Source organism: Filicampus tigris, chromosome 1 (genome assembly GCF_054856515.1).
Source record: "Filicampus tigris isolate MCC_2025a chromosome 1, RoL_Ftig_1.0, whole genome shotgun sequence".
NCBI classification, from domain to species: Eukaryota; Metazoa; Chordata; class Actinopteri; order Syngnathiformes; family Syngnathidae; genus Filicampus; species Filicampus tigris.
Genome location: NC_141217.1, coordinates 14,800,961 through 14,816,430, shown reverse-complemented (window position 1 = coordinate 14,816,430; position 15,470 = coordinate 14,800,961). Strand labels below are relative to the sequence as shown.

The window sequence follows — 15,470 nt, the reverse complement described above, 5'->3', positions numbered from 1 at the left end:
ATGAACTTGTTAGTGAAAACATGGCCATCCCGGCCCCACCGTCCCTTTAATATTGTGTCATTTGTGTGTGAAAAAATTTGTTCAAAACTAGTTTAGCACAGATTTGCATGTAAAAAGAGGAAAGTACAATCCAGTTTCAAGTTGTCCAGAAAAAAATAACAAAATTAACCATAACAATGCAATTGTGGCACAGTGATAATACAATTGTGGCACGGTGATGCATTTGCTTAGAGAGTTTGCCTCACAGTAAAAAAAAAAAAAAAATCATGGCCTTTTTTGTTGAGTTTTGACATACAGTATAGTCTTGATCCCTTCCTGTTCTCTCCCCATGCTTGCATGGGTACTCCTGACATTCTGATTTCATCCTGCATTCCATTCACTTCTTTAAACACTTTAAATTGTTACTTTCAATTTATGACACTGAATTGGTTGGGTCTGTACTGAAATTATGTTCATAGGATCCAAATCCCCGGTTGCATCTCTGGTTGTGTGTTTTTTTTCCAGGTACTGAAGACTTCACATATACCAAAAACATTCATGTTAGCTTCACAGAACACTCTAAATCATACATACTGCAGGTGTGAATGTGAATGTCAATAATTGTCTATATGTGCGATTAGTCCATGGTTCAAGCTGCCTAGGGTCAACTGGGTTAGGCTTCCGTTTACTAATGACACCACATAGGATAAGCAGAGCAAATGTGTGCAATCACTTTAAAAAATGTTCTTTTTAAAAAGTATACCTTTATTCCTTTTGTCTATTTACACCCACTTCTACAAAATGGTGGCACAAAAACTGAAAACAAAATAAACAAGTATTATGTAATGATTGTCCGATAATTCCATGTCCTTGAGAACTTGGGCTGCGGTGGTTGAGTTTATCCAGCATGAATCTTGTCAATCATGAGAGCAATGTTCAATGTTCACATACAGGTCTCACAATTTTTTGCATAATTACTCTTAAGGCATCTCAGCTGTTTTATCCCACACTCTTTTCAGATGCTTCTCCTTGACAAATTCACCTCTTCACAATGCCCTCCGTTGTGGTCCCGATTTTTCTAATCTGCCATTTAGGCCACACATTTCTTTGGGATTGAAAAGTTCATGAATGCGAGCGTGGCTCCACTGTGTTGGTTTCTATAGTCCTTGACTGTAAAAACATCTCTGATTGGCTTTCAGGGGTCTATTTCCTTGTAGTGATGGCGTTGTTGCTGCGCTGGTAGAATAAGACGTAGGCTTGATTGGTCTGAAGCTGGCTCTCGGAAACCGCTGACACACTGTGGTTAGACAGAGACTAACCATGAGAAGCTGCTCCAATTTTGGGCATAATGTGCATCAATACAAATGCACGCAAGCTAGTTATGATAAGTCAAATGAATTGGGTAGAACATTGCATAGAACTCACCTGGTGTCATTGTAGTAACACCATCCATTCTCATCAGAACAACAGGCTGTGTAGTGACCCATGTTGACAGTCCCCACATGGTTACATATTGCATATAAATCATACAATACTGCTCCTTTAGGGACATACGGAGACACAAAGATGATTATTTCCTCTGTTTAGCCACTTTCAAATTCTAAGCGATACATTATCAAATGAACAACGTCTCTTAGACTGTTCTCTATTTGCGAGAAAGTAAACTTTCCCCGTGAGCTTTTCTTTCTCTAAATAAATTCAACGACACACTAGGTTAACCCCCACATAAACATACGTCTTACCACAGTCAACAGGTCCGTAGGGCCCGAGATCAAGGTTGGTGAGTGGGAAGGACACGTAGGTGGTGCTTTTACTGATCGACCACCGTGACGTCGTGAAACGGTTCAGATCTAATTGAGCGTGTTAAGTATCATAGTGGTGTCATTCATGTAAGCAAGCAGGTTAATTCAGAAGAAGTATGGTTGAGGATACGGATCACGATAACGTGGGGAAACCTCTGGATGGACAACCGCTTCGTGCTCTCTGTATGCCTGTTACACCTTTCGCACATCTGAAACACACAGCACTTGAAAGTAAGTTGCAATCAAGCTCAAAGGAAATTCCTCTCTTCGTCATCTATGCAGCTATGTATAAATCCTCAGTTATTCACCAACTTTGCTTTCATATTTCTTTAGCGGGGAAATGGGTGTGGACTGCAGGTACAACAATTGCTGCCAGCTCTAGTCAATCCACCTCCTATGAGAGGAGGCTGTAGTAACATGTTTGGAATGTGGGCTGGCATCATCTTCGTGAAATAAGCAGGAATGCCACAGCAGTGGGGTTGCCACACGTTATCTCAAGACACACCTCAATGTGCATTCACATTCAGTGAGCGAGCTATAAAAGCCACCATTTAAATATACATAATAGTTCATAGTTAGTGCTACATGAGTGGTCAGAGGTCACAGTTGCATGATCATTCACATAGAGATGGCTACTTCAGTGCTCACAGATTGCAATTCAAAGTGTATTCATGCTGTAATGTTTGTTATTGGTGGTGCTTTTAAGGTTGATGCGAATATCTTTAACAGGAGTGTCAAACTTATTCTAGTTCAGGGGCCACATTCACTCCGATTTCATTTAGAGTGGGCCAGACTAGGATATTCATGTCTTAATTAACAAGATATAGATAACAATTCACCCCCCCCCATTTTATATTGCAAATATTTGTAAGTAATTCCAATTTATTGAGCATGATCTTGTTGTCTATTATTTGAGCAATTTGAAATTTTATTAACAAAAGCATGTCTTAATTAACAAGATATAGATAACAATTCACCCCCCCATTTTATATTGCAAATATTTGTAAGTAATTCCAATTTATTGAGCATGATCTTGTTGTCTATTATTTGAGCAATTTGAAATTTTATTAACAAAAGCAATACAAATTTCAGCAGTATTATGAATCCGTTTTTTTTTCCATTTACACATGTTCAATTTACAGATTAAAGTGGATCTGTAAATGTACCCTCATAAAACAACTGTTAAGATATAGAAATCCTTTTAAATTCATATGACTTTCCCCAGACATCTGGACATTTTGACAACCTCAACCGACTTCATCACAGCATAAACAACTAAAGTGGGAACTATTCAGAAAGACAGTGCAGTTATCCATGTATGAATACATACAAATGGTGGCAGTGCATGAACAAAAAACACACAAAGGGTTCCAGAAAATGAACCTCTTTCAAATTGAAGCATCTGACTGACATTTTGCAATATTCAATTTTTTAAAAGCATTTCTATGGTTTTTCTTATTTTCACAGAACTAGTGTAAAGGCGGCACGACATTTTGTATGACGTCGGTTTACCTAGCTCCTAAAACTTTTTGGCCATCAGAAGCATCTACGAAAACCCTAAGTATAAACAACCAATTTCATAAAGTGCCGTCGTCAATGCGCCCTCCGGTAGACTAAATTGGCAATGGCAGTTAATTTGATTGAAAATAGTTAAAGGGACATTGTGTAGAACTTAGTGCCATCTAGTGTTGAACTAATAGGATGCTACGACCTAAATTTGAAGCTCAAGCATTTTGAAGCACACACAAAACGGCGCCTCAAAGAGACTACACGTTGCAAGCCTACCACCAATTTCCTCAGCAGAAGTGCAAGCAAAATGTCATCACAAACAACTTTTAGTATTCCTTCAAGTGGCGCCCGGTAAGTGCATTGGATTTGTTACACATGCTATAGTCATGATGTTGAGGAACTATGTTTGCTTAGTTTGTCTCCTTTGGGTATCCGTCACAGAAAGATGGCCTCCGTTCCGGGAGGCGCACCCTGCGTTATATAATTAGCGATTACTAGACCTATGATTATATTAAAAAATGTACGTTGATGTGATAATGTTGAATGTTTTCTCTGTCCCCAGGGGATACCCCCTGATGGGCTGTGTATGTTTGACACCCTTGATCTGTAATACAGTACCGTATATTAACTGGAAATATCTAAAGCAAGGTATAAAGAACTAATCCCTTGTCACCCCAGTGATCCATTTTCAAATCTCAATGAACTCACAGGAGAATTCTCCTTGTCCAGTCTCTCCTCCTGAGAGAAGAGGTCCAGACACTCCTTCAGCGTAACCTCTCCAGTAGTGCAGCGTTTGGGGATGGGCAGCGACAGGTCGCAGAACACATCGAACGTGTTGGAGTAGTGAGAGCACACGGAGCAGTGCAGCGAGCTGCGCAGCTGGCCTGAGAACAGATCTGTCGGGAGGGCGAAGGCAGTTCGCTGTCAAAGTTTGTGTCAAGAAGGGAAAGATGAGGCCGGCGCGCATCTTACCGACGATCTTGCTGTCGTCGTTCTCTAAATGCTTCTTCCATGTTGCAGCTGCCTCTTCAGATATCCTGATGAGGAATTTAAATGAAAGGAAAATCGTATGAATGTCATGACTGTTTGAAGAAACTCATTTTCCATACGCACCTAAATCTGGCATATTTTTGCTCTGGGTCCTTTAGTGACCGTCGAATGTAGGGCTTGCGGTTGATTTCAGTGTGTAGCCTTTCCAAAAGGAACCTGAGAAACTCCTGAGCATCCTGCTGACTGGAGAGAAAACAGACGGAAAAGAAAGAAACAAACAAAAAACATAATTTCAATCAGCAATACTGTTATTTGCAATTCTTAAAGTGGAAGTCAACCCAAAAATGTTCTTTACAATATGTTCTATGCAGCCTCACTCTGATCCAAACCTGATTGATATCGTGTTTCGGGGATACTAATTAAGCAGCAAAATCCACCTGTTTTTATCCATTCAAGTAACAACCAATCACGGCTCACCTGTGGTCTGAAGCTGAGCTGTGATTGGTTATTACCTGAGCAACTGTGATGTCATTTTCAGTCAACAGCAAGTGGCAAAATGGCCGCCCCCTGAGATGGATAAAAACGGGTGGAGTTTGCTTCTTAACTCATATTCCACAAACGCAATTGTAATGTTTAGATTAGCGGAGGTTCATGCAATATATTATTGTTAAGAACATGTTTGGGTTGACTTCCTCTTTTTAAAAAAATGTGTGTGTGGGGGGGTGCAGAGATCCTAAACCAGGATCAACACCCAAATGTAAGTTCTTCTTTTTGTTTAAATAGGCAAGTAAACAAACACAATGAAAATACCTAAACCTCTTGGTAGAAGTAAAGAGCCTGACAGCAATTTGTTTACAACTATAGGCTTCACATTTTACGGTGGTGAACAGGAGATCTTAAGGTCAAAATAGAAAGAAACAACATTACTGATGTATAGTATTCCTACCTATAACCACTGAAGTAAGGCACAGCGTCTTTGAAAATATTGTAAAACTGTCTTGGATTTACAACAGTGTCCTCTTCTTTTGAGTCCCAAAGTCCGGACAATACCTGAGAGAACGCTTGATAAGGACAATAACAATAAGCAAAAAGCAGTGCGTCACAATGCAAATGTACAGAATGATGGCAGTGTGGAGGACTTACCTTCTGTGAGTCTTGGCTCCTCCTTGGAGAATTTGTCATGTCTGTAGGACTTGAGGAGGCAGTAGTCCCGCAGGCCGCGAGTGTGAGACAAACACTGGACTATTGCATTCAAGAAACACTGCAGCAACAGAGCAGAGTAAACACGATGATGATGCTGACCCCAAATAATGCTCTTTGGGAAGAAAGCTCTTTACTTACTGTGTTGCCGATGTTTCTCAGACCCGCCCTTCCACTCCCTAATGCAAGGAGCTCCTTCTAGAAAACAAACAAACAAAAACCAGATGACACTAATAATATCGCTGATCTTTGTGCGTTGCATTATTTGACCCCGTGTGTCTGCCTTAACCCCAACGTGCCAGTGCGTCTATTTGTGTGCACGCTAGGACAGATTTAGCCTTCTTATCTCATTAGCAAAACAAGAAAGTCTAAAAGGAGGTCAGTGGCAAACATTCATCCTATTAGAGACCGAGGAGTGCTGACAGGTGCTTAAACATGTGCATGTTGATGTGCAGTACGGGTTGCAACTTGCGGCTCAAGGGCCACATGTGGATCTTTCACTCATCTGCTGGAGCTGTGACTTTGGAAAATAAATATTTAATTTTAAATGACTTTTTGAAGACTACGGTGCTCTTGTAACATAAAAACAAACTTTTCTTTTTGTCGCTCAAAATGCGCTTCCCGAGCGCCGATGTCCGACACCCAGGTGTCAAGATTGGCGGAGGTATTTGGCAAACATGGATAAATCCAAGAAAAGACAAGTTTCTGAATAAAACACAATGTTTATGGTTTACGTGAACTACAATAAAACCAAACATCGCTCGCGCCTCACAGATGACAGTTCACAATCTTAAAAAACAAAGGTGACGTCTACAGCCCCGATATGCAGATGCTCTATAGTTAGGTTCAGGAGCAAAAAAAACATATAAACCAGGTTAAAAAAAAAAAATACACATTCTAATTGGCAATTATAAAGTAAATATATAAAAAGCAGACAGTAAACCTCACTTTAGATGTGGCTCCAAGTATTTTTTTTTTCCCGTGGTAAACATCCGACTTGAATCACTGAGCAGGCTTATTTAAGTTTGTCGACCCTCATGCAGTTGTTATCGATCCTCAAATGGGCAAAATGAGGATTTGATCCAGTATACATTATTGCGTGGCACACACCTCGTTGTCGGCGACCAACAGAAGCCCCATCAGGGAGGTATAGAGGACAGATTGTGAGATATCAGCTGTCTCTCTCTGCAGGCCGTTCTGGGACACCAAGTTTCGACACAAGGCCTTGCAAGAACCCTCCTGGTTGGCGCCGTCGGCTCCGGGCATCCTGACGCATCTACCGACAAGGCTCTCAAGCAGGGGGGTTGTTCTTTCACATGCAGGGTGAAGGTGATGACAATGCGGTGGTAGCTCATAAAGTCAACCCTTTTTGATGAATGAAGTACAACAGGGTATTATCCCCTTACTCAGCAAATGCAGCTGAAAAACAGGATTAAGTATGAAATGAGCATCCCCTTGAGGTAAGTCTGTCTCAAATAAATCCAGCTGATCCGTTGTGACGGGAGGTCCTTTTTTTGTCGCCATGTCTTGCAAAGCGATTTGAATCAGAGTCTGGCTACGAAAAACAATGTATTGTTTAATCTTGTGACAAACGTTGATTGTGTCACGCCCTTACGCTTTAGAGAGTTTTGAGAGAATCAAGCTTTACAAACACCTGCTAAATATCATTAGCCTCGGTAAATAAACATTTTGGACTCACCTGATCACTTGGCCGAGCTTATCTGCGAACAAAGAGTCCCGACCTAAGTGTTCCCATCACCTGCTGAGCTTTTAAAAATGCATGGAGGGGATGTGTCTACTGTTTCACTGTGGGTGTGTGTGCGTGTGTGTGTGTGTGTGCAGGCTAGAAATGAAAGTCTACCTCTGTGTCGTGCCCCGTCACTGGGGTCAAAAGAAAGAGGGAGAGGGAGAGAGAGTGACAGAGGATAATCATCTCTAATCTTTTCTCGCTCCCTGTTGTCGGCTATACTTGGACACCACACCTCCGCAGGCTTCAACAAACCTTTTAGTGCCAGTTTATTATTACAAAGATTCACACAGGATAAATGTACATTCCGTAATATTGCTCCAAAGCTGTACGAAAGAAGCCCATTCAGTGGGGTTCTCCCAAAGAGATCAAAAAGCCCAACACACAGCCGAGCAGACACCCAAGAGGCCCTTCGACGGCCGCTCGCTTCACTCAGCGGCTGGTGACGTCGGCCATGTCGGTGTCACAACCGAGGGTGAGGTCGGCGATGTGACACAGAGCGGGGTCAGAGTGGGGAGGCGCCGCCGACTGTCTGCTCCGGGCCTTCCTGTCTCGAGACTGGACCATGGCCTGGCGAAGGCACGTGACCCACTGTTGCTTACTGAAGGAGTCGTTGGCCTGTAAACTGTAGGAGTGGGCCTTGGAGCGCCCCCTGCTGCTCACACGGAAACAGTTTTTCACTAGGAGGGGAAGACAGAAGATAGAGGAAGTGATACAATACTCGGGCTACCATTAGCCAAATAGAAGCATCATATTTTTTTTTCAGGTTGAAGCAATTCTTATTGTTTTAATAGTAATTCTCACGCTGAAAATCACATTTATATAATAGCAACAATATCTATCATTTCAAATGCTCCCCCCTTCCTTCTCACTCCATCTCCTTACTGTGCATGTGCAAATTTGATTCTGGATGACAGTGCTTCAAACATCAAGTCAGAAAATACCAAGTTGACCGTTTTTTAATGTTATGTTAACTCATTCACTGCCGGACATTTTCAGACCCTCGTTTACCCTAACATTTGAAACATTTTGAAAAAAAATACAAACAAGTTCCAGGGATTGAATGGCTGGACTGTGAAAAGACAAATAAATACGTCAATGGAAGTGAATGAGTTAAACAGCTAATTTAATGGCAAAAAGGCCACTCTGTTTCTGTTTGACTCATACATTTTTAAATTAACATCAGTGTATCACCATCCGTGAATCTCACCGCACATCACTGATTCATTCCCAAGCATAAGTCTTACCTTTGTCATTGCCCCCCGTGAAGGCTCCTCTGAAGGAACCCCCTCCACCCGTCTCCCCATCTGGGATCACCTCCAGGTTTAAGGAGGCGTTGGAAAGAGGTTGTCTGTAGACTTGGAAGACATGACCTCCTTCCCGGTCCTCTCCTGGTCTGGTCAGCACCAGAGCCAGTTCAAAGAGGAATACATGCAGCCGCTGACAAACACACACACAAACACACAGCATTCTTCAAAATTGAACGTCAAGTTAATTAAAGTCAAGTCATGTCCAATTAATAGCTTGAAATGGTACAAGCCAAGAAAAGTGGTGAACTGTCAGGGATTAAAATAAACAGGTGAAAATGACCCACAAAGGCACACTCCTCCAGACTTTAAACCCTCTGAACAAAAGAGTGAGCAAAGCAAGCTACAAGTGCCAATCATTTATGGGAACTTTTGAAACAGAGTTGGGAAGAACTTTATCAAGAATCGTTGATTTGATTGTAGCCACGAGTGTGATCAGCTGTCATGTATCCCCGAGGTCTTAAATCGACAGTTTAGAATACGTTTTTGTTTTTAGATTGACTCCACAATTTCTTTTTGTTGAATTGTGTATTTGTTAGACATTTTTATTTGAGAGTACATCGAGACATTGAACTACATTAATTTCTTTAAAAAAATAAATAAAATAAAAATTAAAAAGAAGGAAAAATTGTGGTGTTCTAAAACTTTTGACCAGTAGTGTATAAACAAATGATGTGTGTCATAAAAGTTCAAGGACTGGTGTCACAAAAGATGTTTTTTAAATCCAAACTAGACTATCAAACGGTCAACCAGCATGTGGCGTTGGCTTGACCTCTCTCCGTGTCACCTGACCTCTCTCCGTGTGATTTTTTCCCCCCTCTTTCCCAAACACAACATTCTGAAATATGGCTTGTGATATCAGTCCTGGAACTTTCCTGACACACCGCGTATATGTGTGTTTAAAAAATGTATTTTAATGTAAGGTTTAGGTCACAGCTGCAATTTCTCTAACCCAAATAATATAATATTGCAATAAACTACTGAAGGATATTACAGTTGCATTTGTTTTGTGCAAATATAAAAGCATGACTCCTCCTTCAAAAAGTTCTGTTCATTTTTCGATGAAAAACAGTCAGTTAGGTCAGGTCAGCTAGCGAACCCCAAAAAGAAGCAAACAAGATGTATACCTGGCCCTTGTTGTTCTTGAGCTCCCCGTGGCAATAAAGGAAACGTGACTGTTGGATCTCGGGAAGCCTCTGGCAGTCTTCAAGGTAGGTGAGCCCCCGCCGGTAGAACTGACACTCAGCCTCACCCGTCTTTTTGTTCACCTCCGCCACAATGCTCTGGATCAATTCCAACTAAGCATAAATGAGCAATAAATGTTTTCAAATTGGGAACTGAAGAAACTGAGCTACTTTTTGGGAATTGATTAATCCGAAGGGCTGGTAGTTTGAGACACGCTTCCGAAACAACACATTTGCTCGAATAATTATTCAAACAAACACATTATTATTAATAATTAATGACATTCATCTTTGTGAAGAAACTTAATAATTATAAGGTAAGAAACATATACTGTATATCAATTTACAAAACTTAAAAAAAAATTCTCTGCAAGTACTGACATTTAAAATGGATCCCTTCTAAAACATCCCTAGGACATCACTATTTCCCATCAGTAATTTATTTTTTAATTTTTGTTAATTGAAAATAATCAGTGACAACTTGATGTCCCCAGTATATTTTCTATTTACACAAAAATAGCATAACTCTGCATACTGTTCGGAGAGCAACCATAAATATTTTGAGTGAATGTCTTGACTGTATATTCACTCACTGCATCAGGCAATGTGAACTCATCAGGGTGCTCAGCAGGCGTGCACTTCTGAATCTCTTTCAGCAAAAGAGGGTATTTCACCAAACGACTTCGAGGGAGGTCCAAGAAGTTCCAGAGGTCCAGTTTCCTGCTGAACGACGACTCCTGGCACAGGCGAAGGAACCTTTCCACCTGCTTCTCGTGCTTCTTGTGGTCCAGCAGGGCTTTGGCTTCCACCTGGTTGCAGCAGTATGTCACATAGGCCTCCAGGCAAGGAAACTGCTCGGTGCAAAGAGGAGAAGGCCGCGAGTTCAGGAGCAACCGCGGTTTTGGGGAAGGGGTGCGGTACTAAATATACCAACCCAATTCATCAGAGTGGGAGCCACTTCGCCCACAGTTTTCTTCGACCCTCTCAGACGCTCCAGACGGCTCAGCAGATCTTTTTGGGGAGCAAAAGCAGGCCTTTTGCGTCAATTGTCATTATAACAACACAGCTTTAAATGCCAACAATAAAGACCGTCAGAATTTAGGATAAATATCCAATACACTCATCAACACCGATATATTGGTCGTCCCCCGAGATGGCTAAAAACGGGTGATTTTTGCTGCTTAACTTTTATTCCTCAAACGCAATATTAATCTGAATGGCTTGTTTCAACTATAGTAGACCTGCATAGAACATAATCTTGAAAAAAAATGTTTGTGTTGACTTCTTCTTTAAGACTACCTCTTGGCGGCATATACTGTATAGTGCATTTCAACACAACAGAAATGAATACCGCTTTGAAATCTAAACTGAGCATTATTATCTTTGCAAAGCCAGAATTTTGTAATACTCATGTGTGCAGAATGTGAGTTTACATAAAACATGCAGGCAGGCACCCATTTAATGGATGATGTGCAAAGCAACAGTGGGTGTTCACCTTCATGGAGGGGAATGAGAGAGTCCAGAGTGCCAAAAATTTGCCTGAGTTCACTCTCGGACATGATGTCTAGTTTGAGCATTGGCTCGTAGTACACCTGGTGACAACCACAGAATGACACCATTAGCACTTTTGATACACACAATTTAACAACAGAGAATTGTGAACAAAGATCATCAGCAGTTCGGTTATGCAGTCAGTTAGACAAAGAGTTTAATAAATCCATTTGAAGCCGTAACTTGCTTTTGGACATTTTACTGAACCATAGTGTAAAACCGACACAAAATATTACAGAATATAGGTACATACAAGTGCTTAAAAAGTAGGCAATGGCTGAGTATAGCCAGTGTGGTAAGTGATGTTATGTTGACTGTGACTGTGAGCCCTAGGGTTAGGGTTAACGCTAATGGAAGCCCATTGAAAATGTTAATCAGATTTGTTTCCACTGGACAAAATGGCGGATAGACGGAAGGGTACCCCGGCTGCAAGCGGAATGCGATGAACGGACCGCAAAATATTAATAAAATGACCAAACTCTGGGTATTAGTACCAATAGTGGTACGCAGGCTCCCTCTAGTGGTATGTGAAATAATCACTTCCTATAGAATTCAGCTGTATGTTTTTTTTTTTAATACAATATATTTATTTACATTTAATCTTTAACTCATTCAATGCCAAGGACATATTTATATGTCTTGACATATAAATATGTCTTTGGGATTGAATGAGTTAATCAATCAATATTTATGTAACTCATTCACTGCCAAGGAGATATTTATTTGTCTTTTCACAGTCCAGCCATTCAATCCCAGGAACTTATTTATATATATTTTTAAACATTTTTCAAACGTTAGGGGTCAAAGAAGGTCTGAAAATGTCTGGCACTGAATGAGTTAAGAACTGTATTTTTAAATTTTACTTTGGTACAATTTTTCAAAATCACTCTTCAAAACATACAGTATAGTATTTGCAATACATTTCATCTGAACCATTATTTTAGTATTTTAAAAATATTATTTTCCTATATATAAAAGTGCAGTATATTATTAATGTTCAAACTGTGCATAATGTTACAGTGGTTTACAATAGTACAAAATGTTTTAGGTTGGTTAAAAAAAAATCGGTCTGATTTTTGATGAACATTTGGGCCTACTACACTGCTGTATTGTGTATATATATCATTGATGAGGGGGGGGGGGCACCCCATCAGGTAGGACCTATGATGTCTGCCCTAGTGTATGATGTAAGAGATATTCAAAGAACTGAATACGTGCATTAGAGCGTGTATTGCGGTGGCGTACCTTCTTAACAAGACTGAGGTCCTCAATGAGTTGCCGCTCCCCCTCAGTCAGCTCATAAATCACCTGCAGAGGAGGCGAGGACACACATCACACAATACGCACACGCTTGCATAACGCGCGTGATGCACAGATGGGCCGACGTGAGCTCCCGCAGCTGACCGTCCAATAAAGGAAGTTAAGCCTGCTGTTCCAGCGCACATCCTCTTTCGCAATCATTCGCGGAGCCATTGATAACGCAATATGTTGAGCTTTACTGAGCTCTCTCCTCACTCGCCTCTTGACGTTTGATCTCCTTGGCGGTGAGGTTGTGACTTTCCACCGTGTCACTCCAGCATTGGCTGTTGCGCCTCCGTGGAAACGACGAGCCCTTGGTGCGAGCGCGCAGGGGCGGCGTGGGAAAAGGCCGTGCTTCCGTGCGAAAACTAATGGAGCGCTGAGCGCAAGAACACGTGAATCAGGGCGTATATGTTTCTTCTGGACCAGTGCACTGAGCGTGCTGCTGCACTGTTACCGAAATGGACAGTCCGATGCGTTTGAGTGCAGGGGTCTTGACCGGGCTGATGACCCCCGTTAGGCTGTTTGACTTGACCACTGGTTTGACCCGTTTGTTGGTGGGCTCCTATAAGGGAAAATCAAGAGTCCAAATTCGACTTGCGTGAGAAAGTAGAGCTTCATCAGGTTGGCTCAGTGGTCAGACTTTTACCGACGTGGAAAACTCACCTCTGAGTCATTCATGTGCTCAGGAAACATTTCACACTCCTCTGGCTCTACCTCCTCATCCTCGTCCTCGTCCTGGCAAAACCAAAAGAGGGCACATGCAGTGGATATAAAAAGTCTACACATCTCTGTTCAAATGCCAGGTTTGTGTGACATAAAATACATTTTTCACCATTAATGTGACCCAGTAGCACCCATGCATCTTCTTAAAAATCTTTTCAATAGCAGACGTAGAAATAATTGAGACGTGGTTGCTGAAGTGTGCACACCCTCTTATAACTGGAAATGTGGCTATGTTCAGTTAATTACTCACAATCAAATTCATGTTAAGGAGTCAACACACATCCGCCACCATTTGAAGTGCTTCTTATATCCTCAAACACATTTCAGATGTTCAAGTAGGCTTTCCTGACACTGTTCTTTCTAGCAGAAGCGCCAAGGCTTTGTGCAAAGACTAACTGCAATTATTCATTCACTATACCAATGTCAAGTACTGTATAACTATTTAGGGTTTTTTTTCCCAACAGGGATGGGTTGAAGAGCGGCTGATGCTAATTTCAAATTTGGAAACATGTTGATTGTATCAAGTTGATTGATGCCCCATTTTAGAATTGCGATCAGTATGTGAGACCATTGGGAGAAACAGCTAGATTTTGTGCAACCTACGTACACTTTTTACTAATGAGGAGTGAAGTTGGCACATCTTATGAAATTATGGCCAAAAAGGTGGTTTCTCAAGCTCTTAACATTGCCCAAAGACATGTGGGAAAATATGCCACAGGCCAAAGAAAACAAGGTTAACTTTTTGGGTCATAATTACCAAAATTACAGCTGGCGTAAACACAACGCTGCTTGTTATTATCCCCAGTTATAAGCAGATGTGCACAGATGTACATTCTCAGTTATATTTGAAAATATTTTCTCATTTTTTGTGATTTCAGGTTGAAGATCACATGAATGATGGAAAAAGTATTGAAATGATTTAGCTTGGTCTTTTTTTAGATCACAAAAGCCTGATATTTGAAGAAGGGTGTGTAGACATTTCACATCCACTGCATACACAAAAAGTCGGCAGAGAGCTCAGAAAAGTGGAACAAGAGCTGTTGCGTGGTGTGGCCTTCTCATTTCCTGTGTGGCTCTTTCAAAGAGGAAGCGTGTTGAAAGTGGGCCTGTGTAGTAAAACGCAAGAGGACGGCTTACTTCTATTGTCAATGCAGAAATGAAAAGCATTTGGAATTGCTGGCAGTGAAATCTATTGATGCACAAAATACAAATGAGGGAAAATAAGTGGTTTAAAATCTTTACAGCACTCATCCACTCTGCTCACCAAGTTAATGTTGTCTAACATCTGATGGCAACAAAGAGATCAAGATGGGAGTTAGAGACAACTCACTTCTGGGATTTTGATCGTGGCCTCGGCGGTCAAGTCTTGTTTTCTCTTTTTCTAAAACAAGAATGGTGTAAGTTTGATTTTTTTTATAATGGGGCGATTAGGCCTACTTTGTGATTGGGTGCCAATTGAAAGACTTACTCCAGCATGGTCACAAGTGGTTGTGGACTGCATTTCTCCTCTTTGTGACCTCCGAAAAATATTTTAAAATTAATTTCATGAAGAAAAATAACTAAACAAATGAAATGTTCAACCAAAGAGTTGTACTCAATACCAGCAAATATGGATTAGATTAGATTAGGTTAGATTAATTTAACTACAAATTGTATTTTAAATAAAACACCAAATAGCATTCAATCAGTTTTGGACATAAGCATAGTCATACCAGATTGTTGTCATCTCACAGCTTTCTTCCACTTCCATCTTCTATGTCATTAAATCCTTGTTAGAAATCCATTACATTACCCCAAAAAAAGAATGTTGAAAACCAGCCAGGCTTTCGTTATATTGGTAGTGAGACGCTGTTCAATTCAGCAGAGAGCAGGGCAAACTTGTTCCATCTCGTTTTGCTTCGCTATCTCACATTCAACCACATCCTTTTGGGGCTGTACTTCACAATGTATCCGTTCCCACTCAGGGAGGCTAACTAACCTACTTTTATCTGACACACACTACACGTATGTGGCAAAGGCATGAGTGAACTCAAGCTGCAATACTTTGTGAGAAGAGGAAGTGAGAGTACATTTTGCAAAGGCAAACTTGATTTAGTGCTAGTGATTGCAGCTCTACAAAATCAATGCTACAAGCTGTAAACTCCCAGCAGTGAGTGGGAGGTATTTTGCCTAGTCA

The 15,470-nt window shown here is 41.0% G+C and overlaps 2 protein-coding genes across 4 annotated transcripts; both read right to left on the bottom strand.

Annotated features, from left to right (window-relative positions):
* Positions 1-723: 723 nt before the first annotated feature.
* Positions 724-7,370, bottom strand: usp21 (ubiquitin specific peptidase 21). Its single transcript, XM_086051062.1, has 12 exons — positions 7,180-7,370; positions 6,591-6,899; positions 5,622-5,678; positions 5,424-5,541; positions 5,227-5,341; positions 4,404-4,523; positions 4,263-4,327; positions 3,999-4,186; positions 1,912-1,990; positions 1,722-1,829; positions 1,405-1,519; positions 724-1,276 (listed from the first exon to the last, which is right to left on the bottom strand). The coding sequence occupies exons 2-12, from the start codon at positions 6,744-6,746 to the stop codon at positions 1,183-1,185; spliced, it is 1,215 nt and encodes a 404-aa protein (XP_085907188.1). The 5' UTR covers positions 6,747-6,899; positions 7,180-7,370; the 3' UTR covers positions 724-1,182.
* Positions 7,371-7,479: 109 nt separating this feature from the next.
* arhgef3l (Rho guanine nucleotide exchange factor (GEF) 3, like) lies at positions 7,480-15,277 on the bottom strand. Of its 3 annotated transcripts, none has more exons than XM_086050746.1 (13): positions 15,007-15,277; positions 14,763-14,811; positions 14,625-14,675; positions 13,235-13,306; positions 13,026-13,133; positions 12,789-12,947; positions 12,515-12,577; positions 11,214-11,310; positions 10,653-10,729; positions 10,312-10,569; positions 9,662-9,832; positions 8,475-8,667; positions 7,480-7,907 (listed from the first exon to the last, which is right to left on the bottom strand). In XM_086050746.1, the coding sequence occupies exons 1-13, from the start codon at positions 15,042-15,044 to the stop codon at positions 7,660-7,662; spliced, it is 1,584 nt and encodes a 527-aa protein (XP_085906872.1). In that variant the 5' UTR covers positions 15,045-15,277; the 3' UTR covers positions 7,480-7,659. The 3 variants fall into 3 exon arrangements, with proteins under 3 accessions (XP_085906872.1, XP_085906963.1, XP_085907049.1); XM_086050837.1 differs by having other exon boundaries at positions 14,763-14,802; XM_086050923.1 differs by lacking the exons at positions 14,625-14,675; positions 14,763-14,811.
* Positions 15,278-15,470: the final 193 nt, after the last annotated feature.

Bases quoted from the DNA above. Each gene is read 5' to 3' on its own strand.
- arhgef3l (XM_086050746.1), bottom strand. From the start codon at position 15,044: ATGGAAGTGGAAGAAAGCTGTGAGATGACAACAATCTG. The intron at 14,812-15,006 runs GTATGACTATGC...TATTTTTCGGAG, and splicing joins TGTGAGATGACAACAATCTG to GTCACAAAGAGGAGAAATGC. The intron at 8,668-9,661 runs GTATACATCTTG...TGTGTTTGTCAG, and splicing joins TCAAGAACAACAAGGGCCAG to CGGCTGCATGTATTCCTCTT.
- usp21 (XM_086051062.1), bottom strand. From the start codon at position 6,746: ATGCCCGGAGCCGACGGCGCCAACCAGGAGGGTTCTTGCAAGGCCTTG. The intron at 5,679-6,590 runs GTGTGTGCCACG...TTTGTTTTCTAG, and splicing joins TGTTGGTCGCCGACAACGAG to AAGGAGCTCCTTGCATTAGG. The intron at 4,328-4,403 runs GTGCGTATGGAA...ATTCCTCATCAG, and splicing joins CAAAAATATGCCAGATTTAG to GATATCTGAAGAGGCAGCTG.